General features: G+C 40.9%; 1 protein-coding gene across 1 annotated transcript in view; it reads left to right on the top strand.

The window, feature by feature from the left end:
* Nucleotides 1-20,681, top strand: part of LOC109915025 (potassium voltage-gated channel subfamily H member 7) — a 435,059-nt gene that overhangs the window by 189,486 nt on the left and 224,892 nt on the right. The window contains exon 3 of the mRNA XM_048599219.1: nucleotides 8,485-8,641. Within this exon, the coding sequence (XP_048455176.1) occupies nucleotides 8,485-8,641 (157 nt within the window). The remainder of the gene's footprint in view (nucleotides 1-8,484; nucleotides 8,642-20,681) is intronic.

The following is a 20,681-nucleotide window of genomic DNA, read 5'->3' as shown; positions in this document are numbered from 1 at the left end:
TGCAGGAGCAGGGATGTGTTGTTGCAGTTATACAGGGCTTTGGTGAGGCCACACCTAGAATATTGTGTGCAGTTTTGGTCTCCTTTTCTGAGAAAGGATGCTCTTGCTCTCAAGGGAGTGCAGTGAAGGTTTACCAGGCGGATTCCGGGGATGGTGGGTCTGACGTATAAAGAGAGATTGACTAGGTTAGGATTATTTTACCTGCAGTTCAGATGAATGGCGGGGTTGGGGAAATCTCATAGAGACTTATAAAATTCTAACAAGATTAGACAGGGTAGATGCAGGGAGAATGTTCCAGATGGTGGGTGTGTCCAGATCCAGGGATCACAGTCTGAGGATTCGGGGTCGACCATTTAGGATGGAAATAAGGAGACATTTTTTCACCCAAAGAGTGATGAGCTTATGGAATTTATTACCACAGGAAGTAGTTGATGCCAAAAACTTTGAACGTATTGAAGAGGCAGCTAGATACAGCTCTTGGGTCGAATGGCCTCCCCCTGCTCCTATCTTCTATGTTTCTATGTTTCTATCTGCAGTAATTTGCTCCTTAAAATGTTGGCCATGAACTCTCAGTCTCTTTCCAGAATTGCTGCCAGATCTGCTGAGTACTTCAAGCATTGTCTGTTTTTATTTCTGATTTGCATTGTCTAGAGTTTCATTCTGACATACTGACTTTCCTATTTTCGTATTTTCTCCTTTTCATTACTCCTCTTTCCTTCTATCTCCACAGTCCAGAAGTCTAGTACATATACAAGCTATGAATTTAAGAAGTTGAATGTTAAAGCTGACATGGTACTGTGGAATTGCAGTGTTGCAGAGAAAAACGGTTATGCTGTCAAAGGCATAACAGCTCTTTTTTTTGAGCAAAACTCAAATTTTGGCTATTGGTGTGGAATGCACACATCATGAGTAGGAAATATAAAGTTTTAAGTGTTTCTGACAGATGTAAGCATTTAGAATTATCTTTCCTATAGTTCAAGCATCTTTTTTACTTCACTGCTATTAATTAGGTAACAACAAGTAAAGTGAATATCTATGTATGAACCACTGAAGATGAAAACATTCAGTTTTAGTAATTGTTTATTTCTCGCCATGTTTTTATCTACATATCATGGGTATAACACCACATATTGAACAAACAAAACATGATTCAGGATTATAATCTTCTAAACTTTTGGTGTTCAATTATAACTAAAAAAGTTTGAAAAATTGACCTGTACAAGCTAAAACTTTGAACTAAACAAAGCTTTTGAATCAACATGAAAAGCCAGACTGGCATAACTATGTTGAAAGTAGCTTTATTCCACTAAAGTGAAACTGTTATTAAAAGCAATCATAGTAAACTAGCACTATTACTGAGGATGTATTGCTAAGCATCTTTCCTTAGAAAGCAGGCATTATTGATTTCAGTAAGATTGATATGAAACCAATTGTAGCGCTATGGACACATGAATAAGATCTTAAATCTGCAGGCGGCAATATATTTTATTTTTTCTTGGGATGTGAGCAGACTGGGTCAGCACTTATTGTCCATCCCTAATTGTCCATCCCTAATTGTCCTTGTAAAAGTGGTAGTAAGCCGTTACCTTGAAACATTGCAGTCTATGTGGTGTAGATACCAACAGTGCTGTTGGAAAATTGTCACCACTCAAAATCATGAAACTATGAAGGAACAGCAATCTGTTCCCAAGTCAGGATGACGTGTGGCTTAGAGGGAAATTTGTTGGTGATGGTACTCCTATGCATCTGCTTCCATTGTCCTTCTAGGTGGTGGAGGTCATGGGATTTGGTGATGACGCCAAAGGAACTTGGTCAGTCACATCTTTACAAATGATACATACTGCAGTCACTTGCCTCAGTGCTAAAGGGAGTGAATGTTGAAGGTTGTGGATGAGGTACTAATCAAGTGGGGTGCTTTGTCTGGAATAGTGTCAAGCATCTTGAGTGTCATTGGAGCTGCACTTATCCAGGCAAATATAAAGTATTACATTACAGTCCTGACGTGTGTTGTACATGGTTGACATGCACTAATGAGTTACTCACTACAGAATGCCCAGTCTTTGACCTGTTCTTGTAGCTACAGTATTACATGACTGGCCCAGTTTAGTTTCTGGTCAAGGGTGACACCCAGGATATAGACAGTAGTGTATTCAGCTATGGATTGTCATTGAAAGTCAAGGAGTGATGGTTAGATTCTCTTTTGTTTCAAATGGTCATTGACTGGCACTGTATGACATGAAAACGACTTGTCCGTTATCCACGTCTTGATGCATATGGACTTCAACTGGTTCAGCAGTGATCTCATGGATCCCATCAAAATAAAAACAAAGAACTGCGGATGATGGAAATTTGAAACAACAACAGAGAGTACTGGCAAAACTGGCACCATCAGTATGAAGAAAAAAAAAGTTAATGTGTTTTGAGTCCAGTGCCCCGTCATCAGAACTGAAAATAGCTGGAAAAGGGTGCTATTTATGTTGGTGATGAGGTGGGATAGGAGTGGAAAGAAGAAAGTAAATAGGGTAAATGGAGACTAGCACAGGATAATGTTGTTATAAGGAAAAGGGTGAAAAGCAGGATGTGACATACTCATACCAATTGCAACTTGTAAATCAGAAAAGACTGTTGGTTTGGGGAAATGAGAAAGGGGATTAGATAAGATGACACCATCTGGTTCACTACTTTGAATTTTTTCACTGACCATGGTCTCAGTGATGGCTGCTCCAATGATGGCGAACAACATCTTCTGCAGATGGAAAAATGAATTATTGATAGGTCAAGTTCCATTCCCTATCTGCCTGCAACATCTGGTCTCATCAGAATATACCCTTGCTTTGAGAGGTGCAGAGGCAGCACGGTGGCTCAGTGGTTAACACTGCTGCCTCACAGCACCAGTGACCTGGGTTCATTTCCAACCTTTGGTGACTGACTGTGTGGAGTTTGCACATTCTCCCTCTGTTTTGCGTGGGTTGCCTCCCACAGTCCAAAAATGTACAGGAGAGGTGGATTAGCCATGCTAAATTGCCCTTAGCATCTAGGGATGTGCAAATTAGGTGGATTAGCCACGGAAAATGCAGGGTTACGAGGATAAGGTAGGGTTCTGGGTCTGGATGGGATGCCCTTCAAAGGGTCGGTGTGGACTCAAAGGGGTGAATTGCCTGCTTCCACACTGTAGGGATTCTGTGATTCTATGATGCAGCCCTATCTCTCCCTAAGAAGACTCTTGGCCAATCCTGCAAGAGAGAGGAAAGTGTGGTGCAATGCATTTGGTTAATGAGGCTGTTTTAGCATCCGGGAGTCTTGGAGCATGCTGTCTCCCCGATTGCATCATTAGTTACTCTTGTGGCAGGTCAGATTCTATTCTCTAGCTGCTTGCAACATCTGGTATAGTTAGAATACACCCTTTGTTTTGAGAGATACAGGCAAGCTTGAAGAGATGTTAGTCTCAGACAGCCTGGGGGTTTCTGTCAAGTTGAGCAGTCAGTTAGCAGTATGTTGACAGTATGGCAACAGTATATTTCCTTTTGATAATAATGATTGCCTCCACTTCCACCACCTTGGGTAGACAGCAAGTTTCACGTCATTGTTCCATAATAAACTTCTTCCTCACATCACCCCAGATGTTTTGACCAAAACTTTAAATCTGTGTCTCCTAATCCTTCAGCTAAAGAGAAAACTGACTGTGCCTACCTTATCATAATTTATCATAACTTTGATCTGATCTGATAAATCTCCTTCGAACTCCTTTACTCTAACTCCAAACCAGCCATAGAACATAGAACTGTACAGCACAGGAAAGGGGCCTTTGGTCCACAATGTTATGCCAAATGTGATGCCAAATGAAACTAATCCCTTCTACCTGCCATTGGTCCATATCCCTCCATTCCTTGCATATTGATGTGCTTACCTAAAAGTCCCTGAAATGCCTCTATTGTATCTACTTCCACCACAACCCCTGGCAGTTCCAGACTCCTACCAGTCTCTGTGTAAAAAAAAACTTGTCTCTCATGTCTCCTTTGAACTTCCCCCTCTAACCTTACATGCATGCCCCCTAGTATTAGACATTTCAACTCAGGGTTGATGGTCTGAATCTTTTTCCCAATCTATGCATCTCATAATTTTGTATATTTCTATCAAGTCTCCCCTCAGCCTGCGCCACTCAAGAGAAAATAACCGGAGTTTTTCTGGACTCTCATAAATCCTACCCTCTAAATCATGCAGCATCCTGGTTAACCTCTTTTTCATCCTCTGAATCCATGTGGTCAAATCACTGCGGATCCCATGCACCTTAATCTTCTGGATGAGACATCCATGAGGAACCTTGTCAAAAGCCTTATTAATATCCATTAAACAACATCCACTGCTCTACCCTCATCAATCACTTTCATCACCTCCTCGAAAAATTCAATCAAAATAGTATGACATGACCTGCCTTGCATAAACCATGCTGACTGTCCCTCATTAGGCCATACTTTTGCAAAAGTGTGTGAATCCTATCCCTAAGACTTCTTTCCAACAGCTTCCCAAACACCAATTTGAAATTCACTGGTCTGTAGTTTCCTGGACTATCCCTATTTCCCTCCTTGAACAGAGGAACAACATTAGCTACTCTCCAGTCCTCCGGGACCTCTCCAGTGGCTAGCGAGGATACAAAGATCTTGGTCAAGGCCCCAGCAATCTCCTCTCTTGCCTCTCTCAATAACCTTGGGTAGATGCTATTGGGCCCTGGTGAGATATCATATCCACCTTGATGCTCTTCAAGCAATTCAACACCACTTCTTTCTTGATCTCAAAATGCCCTAGCTTATTAGCATGCTTCACATATATCTCACTATCCTCCGTATCATTTGCATCAGTATTCACCCAGGAAAAGTACTCATTTGAGATCTCACCCACATTGTCTGCCTCCGAACACAAGTTAGTCAGAGATAGCAAGAACTGCAGATGCTGGAGTCGGAGTCAACACAGTATGGAGCTGGAGGAACACAGCAGGCCGGGCAGCATCAGAGGAGCAGAAGTGTCGATGTTTCGGATCGGGACCCTTCAACAGTCCTGATGAAGGGTCCTGACCCGAAATGTCACCTTTCCTGCTCCTCTGATGCTGCCTGACCCTAATGTGTTCCTGTAGCTCCACACTGTGTTATCTCCAAGCACAAGTTCCCTCCTTTATCTTTGAGTGGTCTAACCTTCTCCATAGTTATCCTCTTGCTTTTAATGTATGTGTACAATGCCTTGGGATTCTCTTTAACTCTATTTGCTAAGATCATTTCAAGGCCCTACCTTGCCCTCCTAATTCCCTGCTTGAGTACTTTCCTGCTTTCTTTATATTCCTCACATGCCCTGTCTGATTTCAGCTTCGTAAACCTTATATATGCTTCTTTTTTACCTTTTGATTAAATTCACAACCTCCCTCATTATTCAAGGGTCCCTTACCTTGCCATCCTTGTCCTTCCTCCATATTGGAACATGTCTTGAACTCTCCCCAGCAGGTCTTTAAACAATTTCCACATGTCAATCATGGACTTGCCTGATAACAGCTCCTCCCAATTAACACGCCCTAGCTCCTGCCTAATACTGACATAATTTGCCCTCCCCCTTCCCGCAAGGTCCTGACTTATCCTTGTTCTGAGCTTTCTTAAAACTTAAGTCACTGTTACCAAAATGCTGTCCCACCGAAAGGTCAGTCACTTGGCCAGGCTCATTAGCCAATAAAAAGATCCATACATGTAAAATTTTCTCACTCTGGAACTAAGTTGGTAAAGATCTGTTAAATTCTCTCACAGACACTCATATCTTTCCTAAAAATGTAGTGACCAGACCTGGATCCAATACTGTTGTTCTGGTTTAACCAGAATATTACAAGTATTCACTGTAAAAAAAAGCCCAGGTGTGCAAAGGTTTGTTTAGGCCACAGCTGGAATACTATGTGTAGTCCTGGTCTCCTCACTATAGGAAGGGTGAGATTGCACTGGAGGGAATACAGAGGAGATTCACAAGGATGTTGCCTGGGTTGGAACATTCTAGCTATGAAGAGAGCCTGGACAAGTTGGGATTGTTTTCTTTAGAGCAGAGAAGGCTGAGGGGGTCCTGATTGAGGTACTTAAGATTAGGAGGGGTATGGACAAGAAGCAGCTGTTCCCCTTAGCTGAAATGACAATCCTGAAGGACAAAACCAGGACACAATACACCTCTTAAAGCTATAGTATCCATCAGAGTTTTGCTGCTTCAGTTACACTGGACGATCTCTTTGTTGGATGTGTTGTTAATCAGCCTAGCATTTCCAGGGTAAACTATGCCAGGGAATCTCACATCTTTGACATAAGCCGGCTCAGTACCATGGAAGGTTCAGTGGAAATCAACCCAGTAGAAGTTTAAACAATGAGCAATTTCAGAGTATGTATGTTTGTCAAGACTTCTGAACTTTCCTGATGCACAGCTCTCAACTTAAATTCCAATTTCAATGCAATGATACAAAAACGATAAGACTTTGGCCTATGAAATATCCACACAGGTCAATTTTATTCTGTTTCAGCCAGTATTTCATTGCCAAATAGAAATGACTAGTCATACACCAATGATAGGTGTTTATGAGTAATTTGCATAAGTTGAACTGAAATTCCATTTTTAAAATTCATTCTCCAGATGTGGGCATTGCTGGTCAGGCCTAGATTTATTGTCCATCCCTAGTTGCCTTGAAAAAGACTGCCTTCTTGCAGGTGCTCCTACGTGATGTGAACTGCAGTTATAACGCGGGTTTCCCCTGGGTGCTCCAGTTTCCTCCCACAGTCTAAAAATGTGCAAGCTAGGTTGATTGGCCATGCTAAATTGTCCATAGTGTCCAGGGATGTTCAGGCAAGGGGATTAGCCGTGGGAAATGCAGAGTTACAGAGACAGGGTGGGTCTGGGTGGGATGCTCTTCAGAGGGTCGATGTGCACTCAACAGGCCAACTGCACTCATCCACAATATAGGGATTCTATTCTATTCCATAACTGATTTTATCCAATTGCATGTTGGTGGAATTGAAATACCCTTTTTAATAAATACATTAATGATAAACTTGTTGCAGCAACTGTATGATACACAATTACAAAGTTAACATGTTTAGAAAAGGCAATTATCCTTGTAACTTCACAACTGTATTTCATATCGAACTTAACTTGCAAATAATTTGTAGAAGTCCATGCTTCCAATGCATTGAGTGATCCTACCGCAGTTGGTGCGCGACTTTGGTTATAAGCTTAAAGATTCTGTCCCTTTTAGTGGAAATAGTATAATTATACTGAAATAAGTAGTACTGCTTGCTTCTTTAAAAGCATTAACAAATTTGACGTCACCATTTTAGGGCAGATATGAGCGGAATTGTTTTCTCTGAGGGTTAGACAGCTTTGGAATTCTCTGCCTCAGAAGGCAGTAGACTTTGAGATAATTGAATATTTTTAAAGCAGAGATAGATTCTTGTTAGCAAAGGAAATCAATATTTATTAGGAGTAGATAGGAAAGTGAAATTAGAAACACAAACAGATCAGCTATGATCATTTGAATGGTGGAGCAGGCTCAAGAAGCTGAATGGTCTACTTCAGTTCAATAACTATGTGTTCATAATTTCCTATTGAATGTGCTCGCATTCTCAGCTGATGTAACTCAATTAATTTGATAAGTATACATGCAGTTGGACTAACAAAATTATTAATAAAGTTGAAATAATGGACAACTATGAAGAAACTAGATATAATAACAATATTTTGAATGTCACTATGAATTGAACATCCATGCAGATAAAATAAAATTTCTCACCTTTTATGAGGAAACATGGTACAAAATGGAAATACTGTGATTCGTGCCATTGTGACACATCACAACATCTTGCAACTAACTATTAGCTAAACCATATGTGCAGTACAAATTCTAAATCTTCTTCTTAAATCATAAAACAAAGATTATATTGCATGCTGCCTTGAAAAGGACTCAACTCCACAAAGAACTTGTAAACCACTGAGATTTGAATAAAAATGCTGAACCCCGAATCAAAAGATTGCTGTACTTTATAAAAACTCTATTACAATTTGACAGTGTAGATCAGATAAGTGTGTCCTGCAGGCATATCTTTAAAATACACAATGAGCATGAAGATAGCTAAGTCTATGACTCATCAGTCAGACATGTAATCAAAACGATTCTCACCATTCATTTCAGAAGTGGACGTTAACAAGAAGAATTCTCTGTAATTCTCTGAAACCGTAAGAAAATCTGTTGAAATTCATAATTCTAGCAAAAGCAGTTTTTAATTATTCCTAAATTACTTTCATACACATCTTTTAGTGTTCAAACAGCATTACTACAACAATCCATCATCATTTGCCTAATGAGGATTTTTTTTTTATTTAGACAAAATTAAATTAACATTCACAAAGCCATTCTCAACGATGTATTTTATTCAGTCTTTCTTGGAGAAATTAAACGTCTTTTTCTTTTCTATTATTTAGGATCAACATTTTTGTGCAACACTCACATAATTCCAGTGAAAAATGAAGAAGGTGTGGTCATAATGTTCATCATAAACTTTGAATTTGTGGATGAGGAGAAATGCTTACTGTCTCCAGACAGGTTAAATCACATGTCACCAGCCAAAGACTCACGTAAGTGTCCCTTTAATTTTGCCAATTACTGAACTTATACAATGGACAATAATATTTTACTTTATGAAATGTTACAGGCAGGAGCACATTTCTGTGATGTCTTTCTTTGTGCTTCAGTGATCACTGTTGGTCTCTGTAACAGAGTCAGATGAAGCAATTAGCTCCTAATGCAGTTTCTATGCAGGAATGTTAGAAATTAGAAGAAGGAGTGCTAGTTCATTTTCCATGAACCAGAATAGGATAGAATGTTTCCTAGAATAGAAACATTAAAAGTAATTGTGGTACTTTACTTGAACCCAGCTCACTCAGGAATTGAACTGAGACCCTTAATTGCATGATAGACTACAGATATTTTAATCAACCTGCGTAGACATGTTTTGACACACAGTCTGTGATGGGTGAGACATGCTCAGTTTGAGTAGAATACCACCGGCGTGGCGACACCTGCCCCGACAGCCCTTGACACAACTGTTCCCTCGGTCACAGCTTCAGAAGTCAGATCAGTCTTCCTGAGAGTCAACCTAAGGAAAGTGATGGGCCCGGACGGTGTCCCCGGCCGAGCACTCAGATCCTGTGCGGACCAACTGGTGGTGGTATTCATCGACATCTTCAATCTCTCCGTCCTACAAGCCAAAGGCCCCACCTGCTTCAAGAAGACCGCTTTCATCCCTGTACCCAAGAAAACATATGCAGTGTGCCTTAATGACTGCTGCCCAATAGCTCTGACTTCAGTAATCGTGAAGTGCTTCGAGAGGCTGGTCATGGCCCAAATCAACTCCAGTCTCCCAACCTGCTACAATCCCCTACAATTTGCCTACTGACATAACAGGTCCACAGAGTATGCCATATCCCCAGCCCGGCACTCATCCCTGGAACAACTGGACATCAAAGACACCTACATCAGACTTCTGCACATTGACTGCAGCACTGCCTTCAACACCATTATCCCTTCCAGACTCATCCCAAAACTGTGTGACCTTGGTCTCAGCTCCGCCCTCTGCAATTGGATCCTCAGTTTTCTGACCCATAGGCCACAATCAGTGAGGAAAGGTAACTGCACCTCCTCCACAATAACACTCAACACTGGAGCCCCCCCAAGGATGCGTCCTCAGCCCCCTACTGTACCCCCTATACACCCACAACTGTGTTGCTAAATTCCAAACGAATGCCATCTACAAGTTTGCTGACTTGTAGATCCCTGTAGTGGGACAGATATCTAACAACGACGAGTCAAAGTACAGAAGGGAGATAGAGGGCTTGGTGACATGGTGCAATGAAAACAATCTATCTCTCAACATCGGCAAAACTAACAAACTGATCATCGTCTTCAGAAAGAAAGAAGGAGAACATGCCCCCATCTACATTAACGGAACTGAGGTTGGGAGAGTGAAGAGCATCAAGTTCCTCGGAGTGACGCTAAGAGATGACCTGTCCTGGACCTCCCATGTAAATGTGACAGTCAAGAAGCACAAAAACACCTCTTCTTCCTCAGGTAGCTCAGGAAATTTGGCACGTCCATAAGGTCCCTCACCAACTTCTACAGATGCACCATTGAAAGCATACTGTCCGGGTGCGTAATGGCCTGGTATGGCAAGTGCTGTGCCCAGGACAGTAAGAAACTACAGGAGGTGGTGTGCACAGCCCAGACCATCACGGAAGCCAACCTTCCATCCATGGACTCTATTTACACAGCTCACTGCCGTCAACATCATCAAAGACCCATCGCACCTGGTAATGACCTCCTACAACCTTTTCTGTCAAGGAGAAGACACAGAAGCCTGAACACACGCACAAGCAGGTTCAGGAACAGCTTCTTTCTGGCCGTTATCAGACTGTTGAATGGACTGTAGCCTCCAATAATCTAACCTGCAATGTAACCTGTGTGCCTCTAATTCTTTTGATCTGTACATCCTTTGCTTGCTGTGATCTGCCTGTAACACTCGTAAACAAAGCCTTTCACTGTATTTCAGTACATGTGACAATAAATCAATCAATCAATAAGAACAGATCTTCTGGCTCAGAGGTAGAGACAATACCTTCGTGCCAGAGCCCCCGTGCTAGATTACATGATCAGGCCATTGAAGAGGCTGATAGAAATGTTATGGCATGAAATAACACTTCCCAATGAGTCAGATACTTGTGGCTCCAAGTACTGCGGTATAGAGGTGAGATATTAAACCAACGATCCAGCTAACCCCTCAGGGGATACACAAAATCTAATGCCACCATTTTGAAAACTGTTAGGGAAGTTATCCCACAGTTGCCATTTATCACTCAATAAAAATTAATTAGGAGGCAGCATTGGGTAAGCTGTCGATATTTAAAGTTAATAAGGGACTAGGACTGGATGAACTGAATCCAATGTGCTCAGGAAGTGCAAGTGGAAATTGAAAAAGGCCTGAAAAGAACTGTTCAATCTTCCTTAGACTCATAAGTACTGGCAAGTTGTTGCAAAAATTACACTTTTTGTCAGTGTTAAGACCCTCTTCTTGCCAAATGATCGAGATCTAAGTGTACAGTACAGTGTTAAAATGTCAAGACAATATAAAACTTGGAAATATACTGAACTGTAAGGAGGAAAATATGGAACGTCAAGAGGACAAACTCGAGTTAATAGAATCGATGGACAAGTGGCAGATGAAACTTAATTTTAAAAATTGAGATAATATTTGAAATAAAGAATGCAAGGAGACAATATAAAGTAAAGATTCATTTCTGAAAGGGCTAAGAACAGAGACGCCTGCTTTGTATGCATACAAAACATTGAAGCTGACAAGACAACTTGAGAGCATGTTTAATAAAACATCCAAGCTTTTATCAGCAGGGATATGAAGTATAAAAGCAAGGAAGTTTGTTATGCTTGCATAAAACATTGCATCAGCCATAACTGGAGTAGAGCATCCAGTTCTGGGCACCACACTTGAGAAGGATGTATTAAGAAAGGGTACAGTAAAGTTGCACAATAATGATTCTAGAGATCAAAATGTCAGCCATGTGGATAAATTGGAAAAGTTGTTTTCCATAGAGAAAAGATGCATTATCTGAGATGATGTTGGAAGCAGGCTTGACTGAAAAATTCAAAAGAAAATTGCACTTTTCCGAAAAAAGAATAATGTACAGGGATATGTACAGATGGTTGGAGAGTGGCACTAGTCAAATTGTGTCTGTGCCAGATTTCTATCAGGCGCAATGTGCTGAATGGTCTCCTTCTGTGCTGTGATCATTTTATGATACTATCACTCTACGTTAACACAATAAATTAAAAATAGTTCATCTGATCATTATTGCATTACTGTTCTTGAAAGCTCAGTTGGTTGGTTTTGTTTCCTACATCATAGTTACTGTGGGCAGGATCTTGTTGTGGTGTTATGGGTCTTACCTGCCAGCAGCAAACTTCACAGCCTCCTTTCAGAAGGTCAATTAAATCACATTTAAATCAGGCAGTGGAAAGTGCACCTGCTCTTGCACTGAGCAGTGCCACTGAGGGGGCTGTGACTGCTACCAGAAGGATGCCCATCAAAGTCCCAGGTGTGGTCAGGTGGCCAGGAGGAGAAATGGCTACAAAAGACTAGTTAAGAATACAATCAAGCATGCTGGGAACTTTGATCAAGTTAGTTTAAAATCTGACCTCAGGTAAAGCTGCAGCCAGGATATGTTGTGACCGAGTCCCCGCCTCTTCGACCTGTTTGTTTCCTCTCCACCTATCCTCTCCTCTATCCCTCTTCTATCCGCCTCCCACTCTCTCCCTATTTATTTCGGAACCCCCTTCCCCTCCCCATTTTCTGATGAAGGGTCTAGGCCCGAAACGTCAGCCTTTCTGCTCCTATGATGCTGCTTGGCCTGCTGTGTTCATCCAGCCCTGCACCTTGTTGTCACACATATGTTGTGACCTGTCCTGTCAGCTGTGACCTGCAGTTTCCTGTGTTGACCAACTAAGGGACGTGTCATAGTGGCCTGCTGGACATACTGACACCATATTACCTCATATGGAATATGGTATGTGGCTGCTTATGACTTGGTATAACCACTTGGGAGTTGTTTACTAGTAAACTCCATTGACTGAGATTGAATAGTGCGATCAGGTTTGGTCAATTGAATGGCTGAGTGCCAGAGACGTTTCTGGAAGAATGAGCATACTTTGGGATAAAAGTTACTGGAACAAAGGATTTTACAGAAGTGAGCCATCAAGACCAATATTTAAAAATAGCCTGAAGTTATCTTCAGAGAAGACAAGGAACGATGAGGCAAGATCAACAACAAAAGCAAAAGTTGGCCAGTGCACTCAAATCAGGGTGTTATTTGTTTCAAATCAAACTTATTGAGTTAAAGTGAGAGTTGGGGTTAAATGTGAATTAAGTTAAAGTAAGGTAAAGTGAAGTTGAATGAATTGAGTTAAAGTTGAAATTAAGTTAGATGAAGTAAGATGTAGCTGTTACTACAAATGTATGTTTAATATTAAGTTATGGTAACCAAAGAGTTAATTTTAAAAAGGGTTTGTTCAATTAAAGTCTGCGTCAACTCCCTGTCCTTTGTCTGATTTGATTTGATTTGATTTATTGTTGTCACATGTACCAAGATATAGGGAAAAGTACTATCTTACATGCTCTACATGCATATTGTACCATATAAAGTGCATCAGGGTAGCAGAACAGATTGCAGAATACATTATTACAAATGCAAAAAAAGATGCAGAGAGAGAGATCAACATTAACATTTGAGAGGTCCATTCAAAAATCTGATAAAAGTGGGAAGAAGCTGTTCTTGAATCTGTTTGTATATGTATTCAAACTTTTATGTCTTCTGCTGGATGGCTGAGGATGGAAGAGAATATAATTGAGATGGGAGGGGTCTCACACCTCAGTTGGTGCTTTTCTGAGGCAGCAGGAAGTATAGATGGAGTCAATGGATGGGAGGCTGGTTTGCGTGATGGATTGGGCTGTGTTCATGACTCTCTGCAGTTTCTTGTGGTCTTGAAAAGAGCAGTTAACCCCCTTCCCCTCCCCCTTTTCTGATGAAGGGTCTAGGCCCGAAACGTCAGCCTCTCTGCTCCTATGATGCTGCTTGGCCTGCTGTGTTCATCCAGCCCTGCACCTAGTTGTCATATCATGCTGTGATGCATCCAGATAGGATGCTTGCTATGGTGCATCAATCAGAATTAGTAAGAGTCTTTGTGGCCATACTAAATTCCTTAGCCTCCTGAGGAAGTAGAGGCGTTGTTGTGCTTTCTTGACCATTGCATTAATGTTGGTGGACCAGGAGAGATTGTTGGTGATCATCACTCCCAGGAATTTGATTCTCTCGGCCATTTCCACCTCAGCACCATTGATACAGACAGGGGTGTGCCCTCTACTCTGTTTCCTGAAGTCAATGAATAGCTCCTTCATTTTGCTGACATAGAGGGAGAAATTGGTGTCTTTACACCATGCTGCTAAACACTCAATGTCTTTCCCACACTCTGTCCCACTATTATTTGAGATCCGACCTACAATGGTGGTGTCATCAGCAAATTTTGACAGGGGTTGTGGCGGAATTTGACCACATAATCATGAGTATATAATCAGTACAGTACAGGGCTGAGTATGCATCCTTGTGGGACACCAGTGTTGAAGATTATCGTGGAGGAGGTGTTGTCGCCTATCCTGTCACACAAGGGGAGAATACCTGGTGAAAGGTTTGAGTACTCCTTTCAGGTAACAAAAGGTTGTGAAGCAACCCAGGCCACAAGTAAGCAGAGGTTTCTCAGGCAGGAGTTGTTAGGAGTGGGGCCATGTATTTGGAAACAAGGATATGGGATGGTTTTTAGCAGGTTCATGCTTTCTGTCATTGAATCCCTCAATCAAGAACTGATTGCTTTTGATTGAGGGCTTGTCACATCCCCAAACCCAACCCAGCCGAGACATTAGTAGCTTGGGTAGCTGTTGTACATGCTGCATGGTGACAGGCCTACCTGCAACTGGGTTACTCCCAGAACCAATGGAATGAGGCCCTTAAGTGGTCATTAATTGGATACTTAAAGGCCTCAGTCAATGGTGGAATGGGAAAGTTGACCATCGTCCATCTCTTCCAAAATGTAATACATGGGTAAGCAGGAAGGCAGCAGAATGTATTACACCAGCCCTCCAAAGAATTCATTGCTCTTCCAATCTCCAAACTCACCACCAGTGAGAGCAAAAGATCTTATTCTATATACTAATAAACAAGTACTTAAATTGATGGAAAGTGGCTTGGGATACACTAAGGATGTGAACATAACTACAAATCTTCTGTTAACAGCTGAACCGTGAACTGTTTTATGATTATGATGAGAAGAAATCAATAATGATCTCATTCAAAACTATATTGATTTACAACAGGAACAGATATAGCAATATGGAATAAGTGAGTCTGCAAGCAATGTTTTGTTTGTCCATGACTGTTGTATATGCACTTAATTCTAATGACCTGATGACCTAGCCCTATTCAGAACAATTTCCTTCATTTCCAGTCTGATGACCTGATTTATTATGATGAACCTGTTTATTGTCATTTGCTTTTATATATTTGTTCTGGCCAGTTCAAATATTCTTGAGTACAGCCATACAACAGGACTTGAACACAATTGACACTGCTGCTTCAGAGCAGTGCAAAGAAAATGCTGCACTGTCAAAGGTGCTTTTGTTATTGAGTGAGAAGTTAAACTGAGATGCCATCCACTTGTTCAAAGATATGCCCAAAGCGTTACAAGATTTTGGCCACAGATTCAGGAATTCACTCCTGATGTGATGAGCATTACATTTTTTTCGACCAACATCAAAAACTAGTCTACATGTGGCATTTTTTCTTTCATTTATGGCAATGCTCCTTGTGGGACTAATGTGCACATCTACTTATATGAAAACAATGACAGGAAAAAAATGTTTAATTGTGCACGTTTGGAAATCATAGGAACATAATAAGGGGTATGTATTTATAAGTTATTAGGGCTGTTGTAGTGCAATAGTAATAATCATACCTCTGAACCAGGTGGCCTGGGTTCAAGTTCCACCTGCTTCAGAGATGTATAATATCATCTCTCAACAGGTTGATTAGAAAATGCCTACAATTATCATGTTTCTTCTTCTTGTAACAATTTATGGGCAAATTATTGGAAAGGGCTCTGAGACATAGGATTTATAATCACATGGATAGGCACAGTTTGATTTGTGATAGTCAGCATGGATTTGTGAGGGGTAGATCATGCCTCACAAACCTTATTGAATTCTTTGAAGAGGTGACCAAACATGTGGATGAAGGTAGAGCAGTGGATGTGGTATACATGGATTTTAAGTAAGGCGTTTGATAAGGTTCCCCATGGTAGGCTCATGCAGAAAGTAAGGAGGCATGGGATAGGGGGAAATGTGGCAGATTGGATTCAGAATTGGCTGACCCTTAGAAGACAAAGGGTGGTAGTGGACAGAAAATATTCAACATGGTGCTCAGTTACTAGTGGTGTACCACAAGGATCTGTTCTGGGTCCTCTTCTATTTGTGATTTTTGTAAATGATTTGGATGAAGGAGTGGAAGGTGTATTAGTAAGTTCATGGACGATACGAAGGTGGGTCGAGTTGTGGATAGTGCAGAGGGCTGTTCTAGGTTACAATGGGACATTGATAGTATGCAGAGCTGGGCTGAGAAGTGGCAGATGGAGTTTAACCCTGAAAAGTGTGAGGTGATTCATTTTGGAAGGACAAACTTGAAAGCAGAATACAGGGTTAATGGAAAGATTCTTGGCAGTGTGGAGGAGCAGAGGGATCTCGGGGTTTATGTCCACAGTTCCCTGAAAGCTACCACCCAGGTGGATAGAGTTGTTAAGAAGGCATATGGTGTGTTAGCTTTCATTAATAGAGGGATTGAGTTCAAGATCTGTGAAGTTACGCTCCAGCTATGCAAAACCCTGGTTCAGGCACATCTGGAGTATTGTGTCCAGTTCTGGTCACCTCATTGCAGGAAAGATGTGGTAGCGTTGGAAAAGGTGCAGAGGAGATTTACCAGGATGTTGCCTGGAATGGAGGGAAGGTCTTACGAGGAAACGTTGAGAAAGCTATGGCTTTTCCATTTAGAACGGCGAAGGATGAGAGGTGACTTGATAGGGTGTACAAAATGATCAGAGGTATAAATAGAGTGGACATCCAGAGACTTTTTCCAAGGGTGGAGGTAGCTATTACATGGGGGCATAGTTTTAAAGTGAGTGGAGGTAGATATAGGGGAGACATCAGAGGTAGGTTCTTTACTCAGAGAGTGGTAGGGGCATGGAATGCATTGCCGGAGAGGGTAGTGGAGTCAGCCTCATTAGGGGCATTTAAGCAGCTATTAGACAGGCATATGGATGATAGTATAAGATAGGGGTGGAGGTTAGATAGACCTTAGGCTTAGGGTAAAAGTTCGGCACAACATTATGGGCCGAAGGGCCTATACTGTGCTGTACAGTTATAAATAAGTGATATAAGTAACAATCATTCCATCATCTCAGCCATGTCTGTGCCCAGAGCATTTTTAGCATGAGTAATGTAATCAAAGGTTTATAATGATTGTCATAAAATTTAAAAAGTTTCATATGTGGTGATTTTATTCAAACAGTATCAATGGAGAAGACATATCAGTTAATGTTTTAGGTGCTTGCATTTCATCTAATAGAACATTCACAATGAAAACATGAAGTCAACAGTTTTGGCTACCTATGTTGCCAAATTTGTTGAGTGGTTTTGGCATCTCTGTTTATGTTTCAGATTCCTACTTTTAAAGCAGTTTTGTTTCTCCATAAAAAAGGAAATAGCAAGCAAATAATTGAACTTTGGATTTGTTTCATTTCAGATGACTTATAACTTGTGATTTATGAAGAGATAGGCTTTGAAGTGATAGGACAGCATCATCACAACATGTTATATGATGCAGTACTTCTGTCTGTGTAAAACAGTACACCTTTTAGCTTATTACAAAGAAGACTTTGCTGTACTGCACCTAATCTAGGTGTGCTTATTGTTAAAGGAGATAGCAAGAACTGCAAATACTGGAGTCAGAGAAACACAGTGTGGAGCTGGAGGAACACAGCAGGCCAGGTAGCATCAGAGGAGCAGAAAAGCTGATGTTTCGGATCGGGACCCTTCTTCAGACCTGAAACATTGACTTTCTTGCTCCTCTGATGCTGCCTGGCCTGCTGTGTTCCTCCAGCTCCACAATGTGTTGTGCTTATTGTTAAATATGTCTTCTTGAAGTTTTTTGGCTCACGAGGACTAGTATACTTTATCTTAATAATGACAAATATAAAGTCTGAAATATTTAACTCATTCACTCCTGCTGTGACCATGTTACACAAGGCTACTATTCAGTTCATGATCCTATTGTGAACTGAAAACAGGATAGTGTAGTGATAAGATGGGTTAATATATTGACACACTCTACTGATAAATTGATGGAATATTATTTCAATAATCTTGTTTTGCTGAGTGCTTTGTATCAGCTATAGAAAGGTTGATCCAAGTACTTCCTCAGACTCTCGGCCATCTTAAGGTTGATACCCTGCATTTTTGGGTGGCTGTTGTAGCAAATCAAGCATTAGGTTTATTTCCAGAGGAATAGACTTGAAAAGCCGAGAAGATATGCAAAAACCAAATGCAGTGATACTTAGTATAATGTGTGCAGTTCTGCTCACTGTAATACATTGAAGTCTGCAATCTTGTGAATGAACAGTAAAAGACGCTATTAAACATACTATTTATAAGCCACGATAAGAGACGGTATTTCTCTGGAGTATTATAGATTCTAGCTGCAGTTACATGTGATCCAGTGTCATTATGGCATAGCTCCTTTTGCTCTTGCTTAGTAGCTATTCTTAGAGTAAGAGTATAATGAAGCCTCTACTCCACAATTGCCATATTATAAAAAGGATGTAAAAAGGAGAGGGTGCAGAGGAGATTTGCAAGAATGGTACCAGAAATGCACATCGGTAGATGTCAGAAAAAGATTGAAAGGCTGAGTTGCTTTTGAAAAAAGAAGATTGGGGTCGTGACCTCGTAAGTCTTTAAAATTATAATAGAATTTGATATAGTTGATACAGAGTAAATGTTTCATCTTGTGAGGACGAGCATAACTAATCATCAAGAACTCCAGTAGGGAACTTGGAAGAAGCTTCTTTACCCAAAGAGTGGTGAGAATGTGGAACTTGCCATGACAGAAAGTCTTAAAGCAATAAGTACAGAAATATTTAAAGGGAAGCTAAACGAGCACAGAGTCATAGAATCATAGTCATAGCATCATACAGCACAGAAACAGACCATTCAGTCCAATTAATCCATGCCGACGAGGTTTACCAAACTAAACTAGTCCCACTGCCTATGTTTGGCCCATACCCCTCTAAACCTTTCCTATTCCATAACCTATCCAAATGTATTTGAAATATTGTAACTGTACCTGAATCTACCACTTACTCTGGCAGTTCATTCTGCAAACAAACCACCCTCTGTGTAAAAATGTTGACCCTCAGGTCCCTTTTAACTCTTTCTCCTCTCACCTCAAAAATATGCCCTCTGGTTTGGATTTCCCTCCCCTAGGGAAAAGCTCTTTACTATTCACCTTATCGATGCCCCCCATGATTTTGTAAACCTCTATAAGATCACACCTCAACCTCCTACGCTCCAGTGATAAAAGTCCAAGCCTATCCAGCCTCTCCATGTAACTCAAACCCATCAGTCCCGGCAACATCCTGGTAAATTTTTTCTGAACCCTCTCCAATTTACTAATATCCTTCCTATAGCAGGATGAGCAAAAATTGCCTCACCAATGCCTTGTACGACTGCAAAATGCAACATCCCAACTTCTCTACTCAATGGTCTGAGTAACAAAGGCACGCATGCTAAACATTTTCGTAACCATCCTGCCTACCTGTTATGCAACTTTCAAAGAAATATGTACCTGAGCCCCTATGTCTCTCAGTTCGATAACAATCCCCAGGGCCCTACCATTAACTGTATAAGTCGTACCCTTGTTTGTTTTACCGAAATGCAATACCTCGCATCTATCCAAATTAAACTCCATCTGCCACACCTCAGCCCATTGGCCCAATTGATCAAGATCTAATTGTAAACTTAGATAACCTTCTTCATCAATTTGATGTCATCCAAAAATTCATTAACCATGCCTTCTAAATTCTCATCCCAATCTTTATATAAATTACAAACAACAGTGCACCCAGCACAGATCCCCGCCGAACACCACTGGCCACAGGCCTCCAATCCAAAAAAAAACCCTCCACCACCACCCTCGGTGTCCTATGGTCAAGCCAATTTTGTATCCAAATTACCGAGTTCTCCATGAATCATATGTGATCTAACTTCACTAATAAGTCTACCATGTGGAACATTATCAGAGGCTTTACTAAAATCCATGTAAACAATGTCTACCCAATCTTTTTAGTTATGTTCTCAAAAAACTCGGTCAAGTTTATGAGAAATGATTTCCCACTCACAAAGCCATGCTGATTCTCCCTAATCTGTCCTTGCCACTCCACATGAATGTAAATCCTTTCTCTCAGAATCTCTTCCAACAACTTATAACTGATGTCAGATTCATTAGTCTATATTTCCTAGACTTCTCCTCATAGTCTTTTCTAAATAAAGGCACAGCACTAGCCATCCTTCAGGCATCTGGCAGTTCACCCATGGCTGTAGATGATACAAATATCTCTGTCAGGGGCCCTGCAATTTCTTCAATAACTTCTCACAACATCCTCGGAGACATTCGGTCAGGTCCCGAAATTTTATCCAACGTTTTTTTCAGACCTCCAGCACCTGCTCTTCAGTAATGTGGACTGTTTTTAAGACATCAACATTTATTCCCCTGAGTTACCTAACCTCCATGTCATTTTCCACAGTAAATACTGATGCAAAATATTCATTTAATATTCCCCCAACTCCTCTGATTGCACACATAGCCAACCTCATTGATCTTTGAGGGCTCAACTCTCTCTTGTTACTCCTTTGCTCTTAATGTACTTTGTAGAATCTCTTTGGATTGTCCTTAACATTATCTGC

Source organism: Rhincodon typus, chromosome 7 (genome assembly GCF_021869965.1).
Source record: "Rhincodon typus isolate 14 chromosome 7, sRhiTyp1.1, whole genome shotgun sequence".
Taxonomy (NCBI): domain Eukaryota; kingdom Metazoa; phylum Chordata; class Chondrichthyes; order Orectolobiformes; family Rhincodontidae; genus Rhincodon; species Rhincodon typus.
This window is presented reverse-complemented; position numbering and strand designations above follow the sequence as displayed.